The sequence below is a fragment of the Chaetodon trifascialis genome, chromosome 17 (assembly GCF_039877785.1).
Source record: "Chaetodon trifascialis isolate fChaTrf1 chromosome 17, fChaTrf1.hap1, whole genome shotgun sequence".
NCBI lineage: Eukaryota > Metazoa > Chordata > Actinopteri > Chaetodontiformes > Chaetodontidae > Chaetodon > Chaetodon trifascialis.
The window spans coordinates 4018843-4035110 of record NC_092072.1 but is presented as its reverse complement, the minus strand read 5'-3'; the positions used below and the strand labels follow the sequence as shown (position 1 = coordinate 4035110).

Below are 16268 nucleotides of genomic sequence, written 5' to 3'. Positions count from 1 at the left end.
TGTAGCTACCCCATGAGGCATACTGTAACTTTATTTTGAAATTATATTAAAAGTGACAAATTATGCAAATTTAAAGAATGAAATACTTTTTCGAAAATATCAGGAAGCTCAGCTCTGTTTTTAATCTTTAACTATATGTTTAATTAAGGTATTTTCCACAATCTTATTCAATATAATCAGTGATATGATGGCATGTCTTATTTTGGGAAGACCACATAAGTAAGATGGTAAAGGTAAAGCTTCCCACTGTCTTTTTGCTGACATGGTCCAGCTACCCTTACCTTAACCCACCTTTCACCAAATCTGACCTGAATCTGAAAGGCTTCTCTAATCCAATAAACTCTGTCAACACTGAAATGCCTGATAAGGACCAGCGGGAGAAGCACAGACTGTATGTTCCACAGATTTGGGGTACTCGCCCTGGTGGGCTGAGGTGGCTGCATCTGTAGATGCTGTTCATTAGTCCACAGCCAAATTTGTTCAAATGAGGATGAATTTGCATGAACTATTCTTGTCTCTTCCATCGCCATTTTGGAAAGTCAGAGCAGAGTTTTCAATGAGTCAGGAGGTAGTATTTAAGTCGTTCACGTCTTCTGTATGTGGGCCGAAAAATAAGACAAAACTTGGTCAAAGATTCAAACCTGATAAACACTGGAGAAATTCAGGGATGTGAAATAAACTCAAGCACATGAGACATTGTGTTAGAACTTTAATATTTTCAATATTTAGTTTTTTTTTTGTTGTTGTTTAGAAATATTGCACATGGTCAACATGCCTGCTTATGAGATAACACTCACCTTGCTCATCCTAAAATTCCTTCTCCAAAGTAAGGACAGTTTATTTTTAAGCACAATCATACAGTGCACACGCATACATGTGTGTGTATGCACATATGTCTGTGTGGGTGTGTACACGCGTGCATGTGATTGCACATGCATGCAGATGGACACTTTACAGCCCTAACCCCAGAGAGATGTGAATAGATAGTCTTCTATTTCCTGTGTGTATTTATATATATATATATTTATATATAATATATCCTGAATATATATGTCATATATATCCTGAATCAACTGGGTTTGATAACAGTCAAGATGGCGGACAAAATAGTCATGGTGACTATAAAAATACTGTCTCTAGAGTAGAATGCAGAATACGATGAAAAATACACTATTGATAATGTCGCTGTGTGGAGAAAGAACAAGAGGTTGGTTGTGTTAAGACACTACCTGCATGTGCTAAAACATACACACACACCCAAACACAGACCTAAATGCACATATATGGAAATACCGGTATATATATTTTTCACACATCCAACTGTATACAGAGAAACAAAAGAGATACCCATAATAATAACTACCCCCACTCTTCACCAAGGAAGCAAAGAGCCAAAAAGTGCTATTCAAAAATTGTCTTTGACTTTTAGTAAGTTATACCCTCTATCTCTTCAACAATAACAATAATTGTGTGATTCTTTTTTGTTTTGTTTTATACCATAGTTAAAGATAGTATCACAACAGCTCATTCCTCTCACTGACTGACTGCACTGATTTAATATCTATGGCACAGAGCCTTCCCCTGGAAACAAAATAACCCACCCATTTCCAAAAAAGAAAAAAAAAAAAAGTCCTATTGCACCATTTGACGGGAAAGGATAAAGTGTCGAGAAGGGAGGGAAGAGGGGAGGGCTCCAGAGACTGCCCTCCAGGGCTGGTCTAGGATCTGCTTTCCCTGAACTAACCCTAACCAGAGCCATCCTGAGCTACATAGCGCTTGACCCGGGACCAGTGCTTAAGGGCACTTTCTAACAACACTTGAGGGGTTTGAGGGAGACGGGTGAGGTAAAGATGGGAGCAGAGGACCGGGGAGAAAGAGGGAGAAAGCAGGGAGGACAAGGGGAGGAAAAATGTGGTTGATAACACACGGAATAAGGTTATTACTTTTTCTACTAAAACAATCTCTAAAAACAATACTTTCCTGATTTTACTTGCGGCGGTCCCAGACGAGAGGGGCCGCACAAATTGTGCAAACACCTGATTTCTGCGTTTTACAAAACGACAAACACTCCTGCTCCCCCACTTCTGTGTCTGGTGAGAAATCGTAGAGAAGGGAAGGGGGGAGGGGAGAACCGCCCCCGGTATAATTAAAAGTGGGGAGGGGGGGGCACAGACTGATTTTGTCCCCTTCTTTGTCCAAAGTTTTTTTTTTTTGTTGTGATTTTTTTTTATGCTGGAGAAGAAACACAATAGAGCCACAAGAGAAAAACAGGCCACGGTAAAACTGGTTATTTCCACGTCAACGATAACGAGAGAAAGCAACATTACATCCACGGGGAGATTCAGAGAAGTTTGGTTAAAATTCTACTTTTTCTCTCCGTTGGTAAGCTTGTCATGTTGTTGTTGTTGTTGATGTCCTTATTCGCTATTATCTGTCGTCCAGTAGTTGGAAAATGACTTTTCCGTCCAACGAACATCATCCCGTTTCTTCTTCTGCCTTTTCTCTGAGCTCTAGAGGGAGCCGGTCAGTGTCGAACTTAACGTTGAATCTTCAAAGCCTCGCGACCAAAAGTCTCTTAACATAATCTCTTTACGGTGCCTGTTCACACAGGTTTTGGGGAGGGCACCCCGACAGACATACAGACGTACATAATCAGCTCCCGCCAATGAGGACTCAGTCTTTCATAATGGCAATAACTGAAGGTGCAAAGATTGGTCACACTACATCTCAGCTCCTGCCTTGTTTGTTTTACAGGAGCGAGTAGATTTCATGCTTTCAGTTTCTCTTCTCACTACAATCACTAAAAACTGTGCAGGCCAATGGCTTGGTCAGACCAGGGTTGACTATGTTTGTGTATGAGTGCTCACGCTGCACAGAGGTGTCCATGCACTGCTTGTTTGTGTGTGTGTGTCCTGTATATGTGTGCGTGTGCTGTCTGTCTTGCAGCATCGAGGGGCTGTGGAATATTAGTGGAGGTCGTTGGGGTTGTGTTTGTGTCCCGACCACTGTGCTGAGGAGTGGAAGGGCGAGAAGGAGGTCAAGTCAATGGCATCTGAGGGCTGGCTGGCTGGCTGGCAACAGCAAACTGCATCTGCACAATAAGTGACAAAGTGCCTTTGTGTGTCATGGTCCTTGGTGGCGGCTCCTTGGGACTGCCAACCAAGAGTAACAGTCTGATTTGGTAAGGGTGTGTGTGCATGTGTGTTTATGTGGGATCATGTGCATGCTGGAGATAACATATGCACCATGGTTTGTGTGTGCATATGTGTGCCAGAGAGACAGAGAGTGTGTACCACAGAGTTTGTGTGTCAAACTACAAACTACTGTACAAATGTGCTGAGAGCAGACCTGGGCAAAGTGTTAACTGAAGATATTCTGGATACTTGGGAGGAAAAAAGGGAAAGTACTACAAGAAGCACTTGACTCATCAGGACTTGCATGTCTTTTGTCCACTTTTGAGGCTTTTTAACGTCCAATTAGAGGAATCAAGTGCACCTTGAGTGGTTTGAACATTTGTGACCATACTCAAATGTATTCTTGCCCAGGTCTGGTGGAGTTTAGTGCCAGAAGAACGGATCCCGCTGGAGTCATTCGTAGTTCTGGTTCAACACATACAAGAACAATCGGCGGGGATGACACACTCCTCTCTCCTCTTCTCTTCCTTGATTTTCCCACTCTGTCATCCTCTCCAGCTTACGATCCTTCACTTTTCGGCTCCTCGGGGCTCCGGCCTTTGTCTCCTTGCTGCTCCGCCCCTCCGTCCTCCCGGGCTGATTGATTGAAAGAGGAGCCGTGGGACGGGGCGGGGTTTACTTCAACTAGCCCTCCAAGCTCGACGGTTCCGGGCGTGGCCGTCTGCATGATCTTCTGACGGACTTCGCGGATCTTCAGCTGCAGACACACCTTGGTGGGGAAGGTGTCCGAGTAGCGCGCCTGGAAGGCAGCAGTGGCCTGAGCTGGAGGGGGTGAGAGAAACAGGAGGGAGGAGTGAAAACAGAGAACGGGGAGAGCAGCCGTTACAAGAACTGTATGACAGCAAGCCACCATGTATCCTGTGAGGGGACAATCAGACTGCAACTGCATGTACTTTTTGTATTTATTGAGCATCATAACAATGATTCAGAAAAGTTTAATACAGTCCCTGATTTAATCTCCAGTTCTGTGACATTATGCACGATCACTACTGGTGGTTTACCTGAGGGAAAGAAGCCATGTTCCTGAAACAGCTGCATGACCAGGGCCCGGCGCTGATCCAGGGTTCTACGCAGAGACGAGCAGGGGACTCGGTCCAGATCTCCGAGGAGATCCTCTCCTTCTGCACCTGGTTGAACAAGGAGAACATCGTATCACTTTCAATGCGCCTTCTGGAGCAGCTGCTGCAGCCGATGTTACCTGTCGTACCAGCTCTGTCGAAGGTGAAGATGTCTCCCTCACACTTAGCGGCGCTCTTGGGGGTGTTGGGCTCTGAGCTGCAGCTGGAGAGGCGACGAGTCTTCCTCCTCGGGGAGCTGGGGTCTTCTGCTGCCAGCTCCAGCTCTGCACACAAGAAAACCAGTTAGAAGACAAGACAAAAAGTCTCCAAATAGCAAAAAGGTTATTTATTTCACTGAATTTGTTTTGGTTGTGTTCCCTGTCTGCATCTCACCGGTGGAGTTGCGCCTCTTTCTGCGGTAGCTTCCCAGGATGGCTCTCGGTGAGGTGGCCAGGCTCTGCAGAGTGGGCGAAGGCAGGACCTCCTCTGGGTTAAACTCTGGAAGCTCAGCAAATCGCTCCTCAAAGTACGTCTCCGAACTCACACCGCTGTGTTTCCTGCATGCAGAGAACATGGCGTAATGCGATGATTAAAATATCGAGAGATGGTCTCTGAATGTATGCGCGTTTCTCAGGCCTTCAGGCTGAGTTCTGCCAGGGCTTTCTCCTCTCTCCACTCTCCTACTGTCTAAATAAAGAAGCTAAAGGGTGAGCACTCCGCCCCCTCACATTCAGTAAACAAAGAGTTTCCACCAGAATTTTATGAAGTTGGAAGATTGGTCATAAACTAAAAATGGAGCTAGATGCCACTATGTGTAAAAATCAGTGTTAAACAAAGTCAACAAATGGAGTCCTCTCCAGGGTGCTGTAGCTCATCTTCAAGCTGCTTCGCGCCATAATTACAGAAGATCGGCTCTCAGCTTGAGGAAATGTAAACTGTTAAAATAGACAGAACATTGTCTTACAACAACCAGAAAGCCAGAAGGATGCGGCAGACTTGTTTTATTGTGGTTTGGCATTGATTCTACAAAATCCATAACTGAAGTTTTATCATTGAGAAAGACTCTGGACGTTAATAAAAACTGGTTTTGCAGTCAAAGACAAGACTGTCATCTAGCAGATTCTGAAACTCTGAGGGGACTTTAGGGGCCAAACCCACTCAGTTATGCTCCCTCAGCTAATGATTCGTATCCTCCCAGTGCCGATACTGCCCCACTTACTTGTCGAGAGAATCGGGTGTCTTTTTGAGCGGCGGCGGTCGGAACTTGGTCTTCTTTGAGGAAGTGGGGGGGTCTCTGTCTGCAGGGGGAGGGGGAGGGGGGTCCAAACCTGAGGGTGGTGGAGGAGGGGAACGAGGTCCAGCCTGGGAAGAGAGTGAGAGAGCGGCTGGTCAAACCCATTGCAGACCCACCATATGGTTCCTTTGCCCGACTTTCTGCAGTCAAAGTCAGATCAAAGTCTATCATGTGACCCGTGCTGAAATAAACACAAAGGAGGTTATTTTTTTGTCTCGGTTATTTTTTCTGCAAGCTATCTTTATTTATCAGCATACGGAGAACTGGTTGTTAGCCTGTCTCGTGTGTGGTTTGATGAGAGAAGATGAGCGAACGCGGCAGAGATCCAGCCTCTCTCACCTCTTTGCTGCTGTCGCTCATGCTGTGCTCCTCTCTGTCTGTCTCTCTGCCTCCCTTCTTGTCGCTGTTCTCCTTCGTCCCTCTCTCTCGCTCTCTGTCCATCTCGCTTCGTGGCTCTCTGCTGTGTCCATCTCTCAGATTTTCTTCTTTGATGTGCAGACCGATGTCCTCTATTTTTACTGGAACAGATAAATACAAACATATCCTATTTACCTCACTTGTTTAAAAGTTGTACAGTGTCAGTCTTAAGTTTCCTTATAAGAGTTTAATCTGGGAAACAGACTGATTCTGCAACAATATAGATCCTTTTTAGGCCTTAAATGTAAACAGAAACTGATTCCCACAGTGGACTATTTAGAAAATATCTCATGATTCTGCTACAACATGTTTTTCTATCTTAAAAGCTAAAAGTGAAGATGAGCGACAGCAAAGAAAGTGACACTTTCATCCAATCAGATGTGGGATGTGTTCATGCTGGTGTCAATATTTTGTCCAGCTAAAGGGATGAGATTCAAAAAGATGTTTTAAGGCTCTGCACAAGACGAAGCTAAACTTTTTTGCAGAACACAGCACCTAACAGCGAGAAAGCAGCATTAAAGAACCCAACCACTCACAGCCAGCGGAGCATTACCTGCTGTGGCATTATTCATACAGGTGGCCAATGAGGAGCCGGCAGCACAGCTCGAAAACATGTATCCTCCATCCTCAGCCTGACCGTCTGGCTGGCTCTCCCGCTTCACCTCCACCTTTGGCTCCACCTCCATGTTAGGCTGAGGTGTCGCCACCGCTGAACCCTGCACCCCCGTCGCCAGCGGAGAGGAGGGGTCTATAACGTCCTGGGCCGGGCTGGCCACAGCGGGCGGCACGGTTGTCACTGAGACCACGCCAGTAGCTAGTGCAACGGTTGGTGTGGGATAGATGGCAGTTAGTACCTGATGAAGAGGACATCAGAGCGAGAGTGTCAGTAAACAGAGATTTCATGTTACTTTCCTGACTTCAGCTACGTTTGAACCACAGGCGATAACATCCGCTGACAGCAGTGAGCGTGTCATGAGAAGGTAGCTAAAGCAGATTTATGCTGTGAGAAAAGGGGAAGTGGGATTAAATACTTTTATCACTCCTAAAGTAAAAATAATTTATTGTGCTGTGAATCAACCCAGCAGTGTTGAAAATTGGTGCCACGCATTGCAACATCTCGTGCAGAAGTAAAAACTGCCGATACTTCCTCTCTTGTTGGTGGTTATTTCCCTAAAGTCCCAAAACCAATGCAGTGATGACTTACTGATACCTGAAAGCCACATCTGCCTCTGTACTCCCACCAAATACAAACGCATTTTTAAAGATGTGCTCTCCTTACTGCAACACACTTGATGAGGATCATTCATTTATACCTCACTGACAAAACATGGACTCTTTGTGAAATCAGGAAATTAAATCTGCGCTTTTTCTATTGAAAAGACAAACTCATACAAAACTGAAAACTAAGTGTTAAGAAAAGACTTGTGTATTAAAAAAGTGCTAACGCTCAGCACTGACTTTGACTGACCTTAAAAATGAAGTAAACTGGGAAAATAATAACTCATGAAAAGGTAGACGACTTTTCATTTTTCACTGTGAATCATGATTAAAGTCTTTTGACATTTCAGTTTTCGAGTTTTCTTTATCACCGCACACCCTCCACTGTGGTTCAAGAGTCTTTTTTTTTTTTTTTAACATCGTACACGTCTCTGCTCCCTTTTACCTGACGACCAGCGGCTCCCGAGGCCTGACCCGGAGGGGTCTGTGATTGACAGCTCAGGGGCGGGGCTGGGGCTAACAGTGGCGGTTGACCAACGATCGGCTGAACCAGCGTTTGCCCGGCTGGTGCGATGGCGGTGAAGCCCAGGGTCGCCAGAGATGACGGGAGATAGGCGGGGCCTGGAGTGGGTGTGGCCTGTTGGGGCGCTGCTGTGGTCACTCCTGGGCCTGACTGGACATAGGTGATCCTGAAGGAGAGAAGAGTCGTGAGTGACGAAGGTGAATATTACAAATCACCTGAGCAGCCTGCTCATCTCTGGCTCATGATGCTGCAGCGGAAATACAAAAAGACTCATCACGAGATATTTAAAAAAGACGAATTATGGAGACGACAGGTACGAGAGAGAGCAGATGTATGATTAAAAATATGTTCAAATTAAAACTTTTTTTTTTTTTCGGGATTCTAAAAAGTGGGTTTCAAGTAATGACTTCAAATTGCTTGTTTTGTCTGACCAACAGCCCAAAATCTACATATGTTCAAATTACTGCAGAGAGCTAAAAGAGAAAACAGCACAAGAAACAGAAAATTTGGGATATTTTTGCTTAAAAACCAGTTAATTTTTCTTATTATCTACAGAAAACCACTCAGTTTTCCCTCTCCACAATGAGGCCAAATGGAACTACATCTTCTTTTCTGTCTAAACCTGGAAAACTTGAGAAAAGGACGTTTAAAGTTTTTATCGGTAGCATCGTGGTTCACATCACTCCATGAGATGATGGAGTGTCAAAATGTGTTTAAACTTTTTTTATCTACATGTACTGCACAGTGAGTACAATTAACATCATGGCCCGGCTGAAATCGAAGTCTGACAGCGTCTTTATATCCCAGAAGGATCTCTGACCAGCCGAGGAGTGACTGAGGAAAATGAAAGTGTGGATATTTTGCTGTCTTTCAGGTGTTCGGCCTGCGGTGGTGACCTGGTGGGTGGAGAGGTCAGAAGAACGGTCTGCGGGGGCGCGGCACCGGGAGCCATCACCGTTGCCATGGAAACAGGAAAGGGGCTCCCAGGGTGCACTGCTGCAGCGCCGCTAGGGTGAACGTTGGTCTGGACCACAGGCATGGGAGCGATCTGGATGATCTTTGGGGGGGAAACACAAACAGAAGGATTCGCCAACAATCTAAAAAAAGACGTAGAACTTAGAAACATGAGACGTGGATTTAAAGTCCAGGAGTGACTGTGTTAAAGCCAGCGGTGCATGCTGAATGAAACGCAGCACGGCAGCAGGGCTGCAGCTAGCAATGCCTGTCGTTTGATTTCACTGTTCTGATGAATAGACTAAGCAACAAGTTAACAAGCAACAGTGACAAATAGAAGTTCAGAAAGCAATGATAGAACAACGATAGAAAAAGGAGCAGAAAATCGGCACATTTGAAGAACTGGAACCAGATGTTCGGTATTTTTCCTTGAAAATGACTTAAGCGCAGGACGGAAACAAAAGACGTAGTTTGATGACACCGTGATGTCGTGCTGGGATCTTCTAATGTGTTTAAGTTTAATTCACATTGTGTTTAGTCACGGTCGCCATCATCCTTCCTCTCTCTCTGACCAATCATTGCAGGCCACTAAATGAAACTTGAACATCGCTAGAAACATTTGGGATAACGTAAGCACACAACTCACACAGGTAACACAGGTCCAGCTGTTTGTAGATATGAATGTGGAAACATTTCTGCCCAAATCAGACCAATCAAAACTGGACAAAGATCGCTTTACACGTGACGCATGCGATCTACTGTCCTCCTATCAGGAACATGTCTCGTCTCCGTCTGCTCTCAGCGCTGCTGTTGTGGATTTAACTACCACCTGTGTCACCTGTCAGCAGACAGGGTGGCGTCTGTTTATCTGCTGTTAGCGACCGTGTTTGCATTCTTACCTTGTTTGCCGTCGCGGGGCCGTTCTGCACAGGAAGAGGCGGAGCGACCAGAGAGATGGAGGGATGAGGAGGAGTAGACCCTGTTCTCACTGTTGCCATGGGAACCAACATCTTGCTCTGCAAGACAGGCGACTGGGTTTGGACTAATGAGTGAGAGAGAGAGAGAGAGAGAGAGAGAGAGAGAGAGACAGAGAGAGAGAGAAAGAGAATTAAAACACTCAGCGTGAGAAACTGATGAATCGAGTCAAAAGAGGGAAGGTGAAGACAGAACAGGGGGGACGGGTGGGTGGAGACACACTGAGACAGAGGACATTTAATCACTGATAATAGTGAAATTCCTCGTTGATAACAATGTTCTGTTGCTTCTGACTCTTATGAATAGAGAGTGATTAAGGCACGGGTGGGCGGCGGGCACTCATACTCATGTCAACAGTGTTTCTCCTGTCAATCATTTATCTCCTGTTTACGTAAGCCAATCAAATTTATTTTTAGTGCTTCCTGTGGAGATGATTAATAAGAAATAAGGGAAGAGAACTATAGCAAAAAGAAAAGTGAAGGAAAGACACTTTTTTCAGTTTTCAGTGGACCAGTGAGAACTACTAACTAACTCTTTTTGGTCAGCCAATCATTGCTCTCTGTCTCACCTCTGGTCCCGGGGCTGACTGATGCAACTCTGATTCCCGCCCCCGAGTGCACGCCATTGGCCAGGGCGGCATTGGTGGGCAGGGAGAGAATTTGCTGGTGGGTGAGCTGAGGGGAGGAGGGGCTCTCGGTGGGCAGGATGTACTGGACCTGAGCTAGTGGCTTGGGGCCGGCGGGAGGTGTGAGAGAAGAGGTGGCGGAGGTAGGGTGGAGCTGGGGCTGGAGGACAGGTAGGGGGGTTTGTGCGTGAGGCTGTGGGGTGAGGAGCTGCACTGGTTGGGCAGCAGGGAAGGACCCTCCCAGGACCAGGTTAGTGACCAGGCCGCTTCCCCCCAAAGGGGTTACAGTGGCTGGACCGGGAGAGGAGGACGAGGACAGGTACCCACCCCCTGCAGAGACTGGCAGCTGCTGAGGTCCACCTCCTCCAATCAGGAGAGCGGCTTTCTTGTCCTGGGGCAGGGAGTTGAGGGTGACGGCTCCTTCCACTGGCTTGCTGGCGATGGGGATGGGCGTGCTGGCAATGGGTCGTACCACATTGGTCACCATAGTGGGAGCCATGCGGACGGCGCCGAGGACCTGGGTCAAACCCTGCTGGGCCAAAGTGAGGGGAGCCTGGGTGCTGGATGCTGAGCCTGAGATGGACAGAGAGGAGACGCCCTGCCCACCTCCTTCTCCTCCATATGCTGCTGTTTCTTCTCTCTTGGATCCTCCCTCGCTTCCCTCCTCTCCTCCGTCTGTGCCTCTCTTTCTCTTCCTCTCAGAGCCCTCTTCACCACCACCTCCTCCTCCTCCGTTCCCTTTAGCTGAGGTGGAGTCAGAGTGAGGGATGGAAGGAGAGGAAGAGGGGAGAGAAGAGCGAGCCACTGGCTGGAAGCCATGCTGGAGGGAAGAGAGGGAGATGGAGAGGTGGAGGGAGGAGAGATCAAAGACGGGAAAGTTATTGTGTAAAGTTCTTCTCTTCTTCATCAACAAACTTTTTCTACTTAGAGTAACTCTGAAAATCTGTGGGTTTTTAATGCTTGATGGCAATAAAGGACTTCAGACACTACAAAGCTTAATTACAAAGCAGAATTACACTCTTGAAATAATATATAAAAGAGCTGACACTGTAAAATGGAGCTACATCAATATTGAACTTGATCAATGCAATCAATTTTTATAGAAAAATAAAGTTTTTAATGAACAGAAAATGTTTTTGCAGTGCAGCTTTTTGCTAATTCTGGTACCTTATTCTTAATATGGCTACATGCAATTCAGAAACAAGCACTGAATAAAAAAATAATCAAGTCATGATCAACATTTCCTTTCTATTGTACATGTATATCCAGTGCGGAAGGCAGAGACGTGGCGGCTCAGTAAACTCTAGCTCAAAGTGATCCAGTGCTTCGCTGCAGCTACCTGTCCATCTGGTTCATCCTCATCACTGTCTGTCACCCTCTCTTTACACTTGAGGTCGATGGAGCCTTCAGGACAGGAATCCTCTGAGGGTGGAACGTGGATATCAGAAGTTAGTGTTTTAATAAGGTGACTGAACACACAATGTACTTTCAACTGCTCCCTGGAAGCGATTTCATTTGCAAATAAAGTGGAAGAAATGAAACAACACTGATGGTGTCTGGACAAAAATTTGAAAAAGCTGCGTTCAAGCTACCAGTATCACATCAAATTGACAACTGTGAGCGATTTTTATTGCTATATTTTAACACAAGCAATTACCGGTCCGTGGCTGGAGCTGGGGCCAGATGACTCAGCTACATTTTGTAGCTTTTAGGTGTTTTCTGACACGCAGTCATTCTGCCTGTCTTTTTTAAAGGCACACTGATCGTTGTGGGAACTGAAACTATGACTCTGTGGTTATGCAACAGTCTCGCTAACAACCACTAGATCGCTCCTGCCAATCATCTAACTCACCCATGACATCATCGTCCCCCTCCTCCTCACAGATGACCATGCGCTCTTCGTCACTGGTCACGTCCTCGCTGGCGCCGCCCTGGTACAGGGACTGAGGCAGGGGCCGGTGGCGAAACAAACTCGCCCCGTCCTCCTGGCGCAGTGGAGAAAAGACGGACGTTTTACAATTGAAAAACTGTTAAGAAACGTCCAGGCAGCTGTTGCAGATACATTTCTATGAACTGAAAACTAAGATCCTTAAGTACCTAACATCTACACTTCAGACAGACGTAATGTTGCTATTATCAAAGCATGCATACATATAAGGCTTAGCCACCAGCCTTAAATGGATGCCTTCAAAACAAAAGAGCTAACATGCATGCCTATCCCCCTGTGATTAGGAGCGAAGCAGCAAACGCCACAGTCTCATACCTTCAAAGGCACTAAAAAAGTAGAGAGTGAAAGCTTTGAAGTTGGAGGCTGAGCTCCCCCTGAGCTTTCAGTGGGTTTTCAGCAGCAGCAGCAACAACTCGAGCCCTCACGCAAAGAACAAAGACAGTCCATTTGAACTGTGTCTGAACAGCGTGCTTTCAGTCGTACAGTTCAACCAAAACGCTCTGCAGTGTGAAGGACACACGTCTGCCGTCTGTGAATACACGTACTCATGTTGGTGCGTAGGCGCTCACACAGCAAAGAATTACTTCAGCTGATGCCTTTATTTTCTACATTTTTATCAGCTTTACTTTTTTCTTTGTTCCCTCAGATGCATCATGTGTGTTAACAGAGCTTGGACAGACGACTGACTTGACTGAGAACACCTCTTTTTAACTTTTCTAGTTTTCAGATTAAACCAGCTAGAGATTTGAAACAGATTGCTTCACATTGTTAAATCTCCAGAGTTTGTTTGCTGCCTTTGAGCTACTGATTAACAACCTCCTACCTTCTCCAGGTCTCGCTCTCTCTCCCTCTGCTCCAGGGTGTGCACGGCACTCTGGGAAAAGGCTCGGGGACGGGGGTGCTGCCCCACAAACAGCCCCCCTTGCCGCTCCAATCCCCCCGGCCAGCCTGAGCCTCCTCCCTTCCCCTCGAGCACCTGGGACTCCAAATGGGGATCTAGAGAAAAGAGGAGAAAGACTCTGAACAAAGATAAAAAACCACAGCATATCATCATGAAACAGATCAATAAAACTTAGAATCAGTTCTATAAAATGCACACCAACGCTCTGTCTAAGAGCATCAGCAGAACGTCTGCAATACACAATGAAAATCAGCACAAGGTCTTTTCTAATCACTTTTTTTTCTTTCAGAAAATGGCTCAGTATGACTGAATGCATTTTAAGTCACTGCAGGATCCACACCAGACAAGGAAAGATGAAAAGCAGTACATGAGGTTCGAAGTCATTCATTGATCTAAGAAGTTTTACTTGTACAGATGTGTAGTCATGCTCATCTACACACACACACACGCACACACAAACACAAACACACACACACACATACCTATGCTCTCCGACATGCTTCTCTCCCGTGGCTCCTTTGGCGTCCCGCGGCCCTCTGACAGCGACTTCCTGCGGTCCTTGTTGCACCACTTCCAGTCTGGGTGGGCTCTGAAGTGGGCCTCTTTCACCTGGAGGAGGAAGAGGAGGGGGTCTTTAGCTTTCTGTTGCTCAGCCGTGGTACCCTTCATTGACAGTTTTTCATCATTCTGGGCCAGCTACCTGGAAGGCCAGATCGTGGTACTGCTGCTTCTCGTTGGGCCCCAGAGCGTACCACCACTCCCCCAGGATCTTGCTGACTGTCCGGTTGTCCTGGTTGGGGTGTCGCTGGTGCACCAGGGCGCGGTGGCGTTTACTGAAGATCATGAATGCATTCATGGGACGGCGGATGTGGTCCTTCTCCCTCTAGTTGTGGTTTGGAAGAGGACAGAGGGTTTAGACATTCATGGTAAAACGCTGATCTGTCTCTGTTCTTCTGCATCTTTTTACCCATTCTGCTGATTGACCGTCTGCATGGTGGACTGACCTTCCTGTCTCCGTCCTTAGGCAGGGCGCTGAGGGACTGCGTGCGTCTCTTCGTGGAGCCAGTGGAGGGCGCCGGATCATTGGCCACACCCGGTGAGAAGCTGCATTCACACAAAGAAAAAGTGAAACAGTGAGACGGGAAATTAAGGGGGATTCCTGAGGGACTTTCAGGACAGTAACAAGGCTGAAGAGCGGTGAAGGATTCGGGGAGGAATTCATTTCAGCCTTTTATGAAGACACTATTGTTTTATTTCACAATGTCGACTACGACAACGTCCCATGAAGCATTCAACAAATATAATGTGCATGACCCACAAAAAAGTGCCTTCTGATTGACCTGCACAGGCCTGTTTTTATTGATTCTGTAACACACAGATATCACGTGTTAGCCAACCAGAACAGTGTCTCCTTTCATTTCCTTCCAGTGTAATCAATGCATGTTTCTTTATCGGTTCAGCTGTGGTTGTTATCACTGTGCATGTTAATTACTGAGTATTTACTCAGTCACTTGCACAGAAACTGCTGCTTCTACTTCTAACACACTCTTGTAGCGAGCCAAGTTTCTTGGAAAAAGAAACCAGACAGAGAGTAAATACAAAAAGCAAATAAAATGCTGTCACAAACTGGGTTAAGCTTGACTTACTATTATGTTCTAGCCATCCGAGAAACAGAATAGTAAAATAGATATTCCTTTGTATACAAATTCTTATCATTATTTCAATAACAGTACAGTTTTTGTTGGTGATGACACTTGCAGGGAGCAAAAGACAGAACATGAATAATAAAAGACAAATCAAGTTAGATGCTGAAAAAGGAAGAGAGTCAACAAAATGAGCCACAAGCTCCCAGACAACCAGTAGTTACAAATTCTGGTTTTCATAGGTTATTCCTGTGCAGTTTTGTATGAAACATATGCCACAGATTTCCCAACTATTAGCGATGGAGCAAAACTGCAGAACAAAAGTGGCGAATAAACCTGGATTCATATTTTCTTGGTACAACTGGCAAGAAAACGGTTTCATTGTGAGCATAACAATTACGATCACTGCAAACATCTTTTGAAACTGCGAGCCGGCAGACAGAACATCTGACTCTCTGTTCGAGGCTGAACCCGACCGCGACTACATGAATACGGCGCTTTTTTTTCTCGTCGTCTAGTTTTTTTATCATATACTGAAAACACATAATACAGAAAAGATTATATAAAGAACAAAGGCAAAAGCAGAACACACACAGCGGCCATGAAGGCAGAAATTCAGCCATGGAAGACAGAAAAAAATAATTAAAAAATACAGCGCCACAATCATAAGGCGTCAGGGAAAATGAGGCTACGTGAGAGTTCGGCTGGGGTCAAGTCAGACGCGCTATTTGTGTGCAAGTCTATAGGCGACTGTATGAATGCGTGTGTGTGGGCGATGCAAAGCTTTCTTTCTAGTGGGAAACATCAGGAACCATCATGGGAGACGCATTATGGTGACAGGAGGCTGACTGAACGTCTTCAGCACACTATTTCTAGCTACAGCATACTTCTGCTAGGTGACGTCATGCATTAGTGTATCAGTTACTACTGTCCAACGACGTCCCTTCACTTTGTGAGGGATGTTTCAGCTCGTCCGTTTGTGTTCGATAAGAGTAAAGAAATATAAAAAAGAGAGCAAGAAGGCATAAAGGCTGATAATCTACAGATAAGAATATATATCATGTATATATCATCAATATCTTGTCAGCTTGGATTTCTTTCTGAAAAAACAGACTGTGGTTCGGAAAAACAGACTCCTTAACAGACTTGTGTATATATATTTATATTGTTATATTTTTCCTTTTTTAATAGCTTATTTTTAGTAGATGTGTCAAGCACCAACTTCACCAAAACAAATTCCTCGAATGTGTAAAATCCTACTTGGCAATAAAGCTTTTTCTGATTTCTGATATATACATTATACTTAGATTTACGAGCATCTGTAAGCACGGCCGCAGTGGGGGTATATTTGTAAAAGCAGAGTAAAAGGGCTAATAACGAGCGCAAATCTTGTTAAATGTGTCGACTCTATTTTCATTAATGCCATTAGTCCTCTCCATTGAGATGCAGCCAGATAACAGGTGTAATCACTGCAACGCTGAAGGATTACTGAAGCATTTCTTTTTGTGCTCACAGTGA

The 16268-nt window shown here is 45.5% G+C and overlaps 1 protein-coding gene across 2 annotated transcripts in view; it reads right to left on the bottom strand.

Moving 5' to 3' along the window:
• Positions 1-694: 694 nt before the first annotated feature.
• The window catches only part of cica (capicua transcriptional repressor a), a 32391-nt gene continuing 16817 nt past the window's right edge, over positions 695-16268 (bottom strand). Inside the window, exons 6-22 of one of the 2 annotated variants that reach the window (XM_070985047.1) lie at positions 14112-14211; positions 13808-13990; positions 13590-13716; positions 13030-13202; positions 12111-12243; positions 11598-11680; positions 10202-11078; positions 9558-9700; positions 8601-8761; positions 7627-7870; positions 6517-6817; positions 5886-6064; positions 5472-5614; positions 4646-4809; positions 4405-4536; positions 4196-4324; positions 695-3956 (exon numbers count right to left, since the gene is read on the bottom strand). In XM_070985047.1, coding sequence (XP_070841148.1) covers positions 3694-3956; positions 4196-4324; positions 4405-4536; positions 4646-4809; positions 5472-5614; positions 5886-6064; positions 6517-6817; positions 7627-7870; positions 8601-8761; positions 9558-9700; positions 10202-11078; positions 11598-11680; positions 12111-12243; positions 13030-13202; positions 13590-13716; positions 13808-13990; positions 14112-14211 — 3535 coding nt within the window. In that variant the 3' untranslated portion in view covers positions 695-3693. Of the gene's footprint in view, positions 3957-4195; positions 4325-4401; positions 4537-4645; positions 4810-5471; positions 5615-5885; positions 6065-6516; positions 6818-7626; positions 7871-8600; positions 8762-9557; positions 9701-10201; positions 11079-11597; positions 11681-12110; positions 12244-13029; positions 13203-13589; positions 13717-13807; positions 13991-14111; positions 14212-16268 lie in introns of both variants that reach the window. The other variant, XM_070985046.1, reaches the window with a different exon arrangement.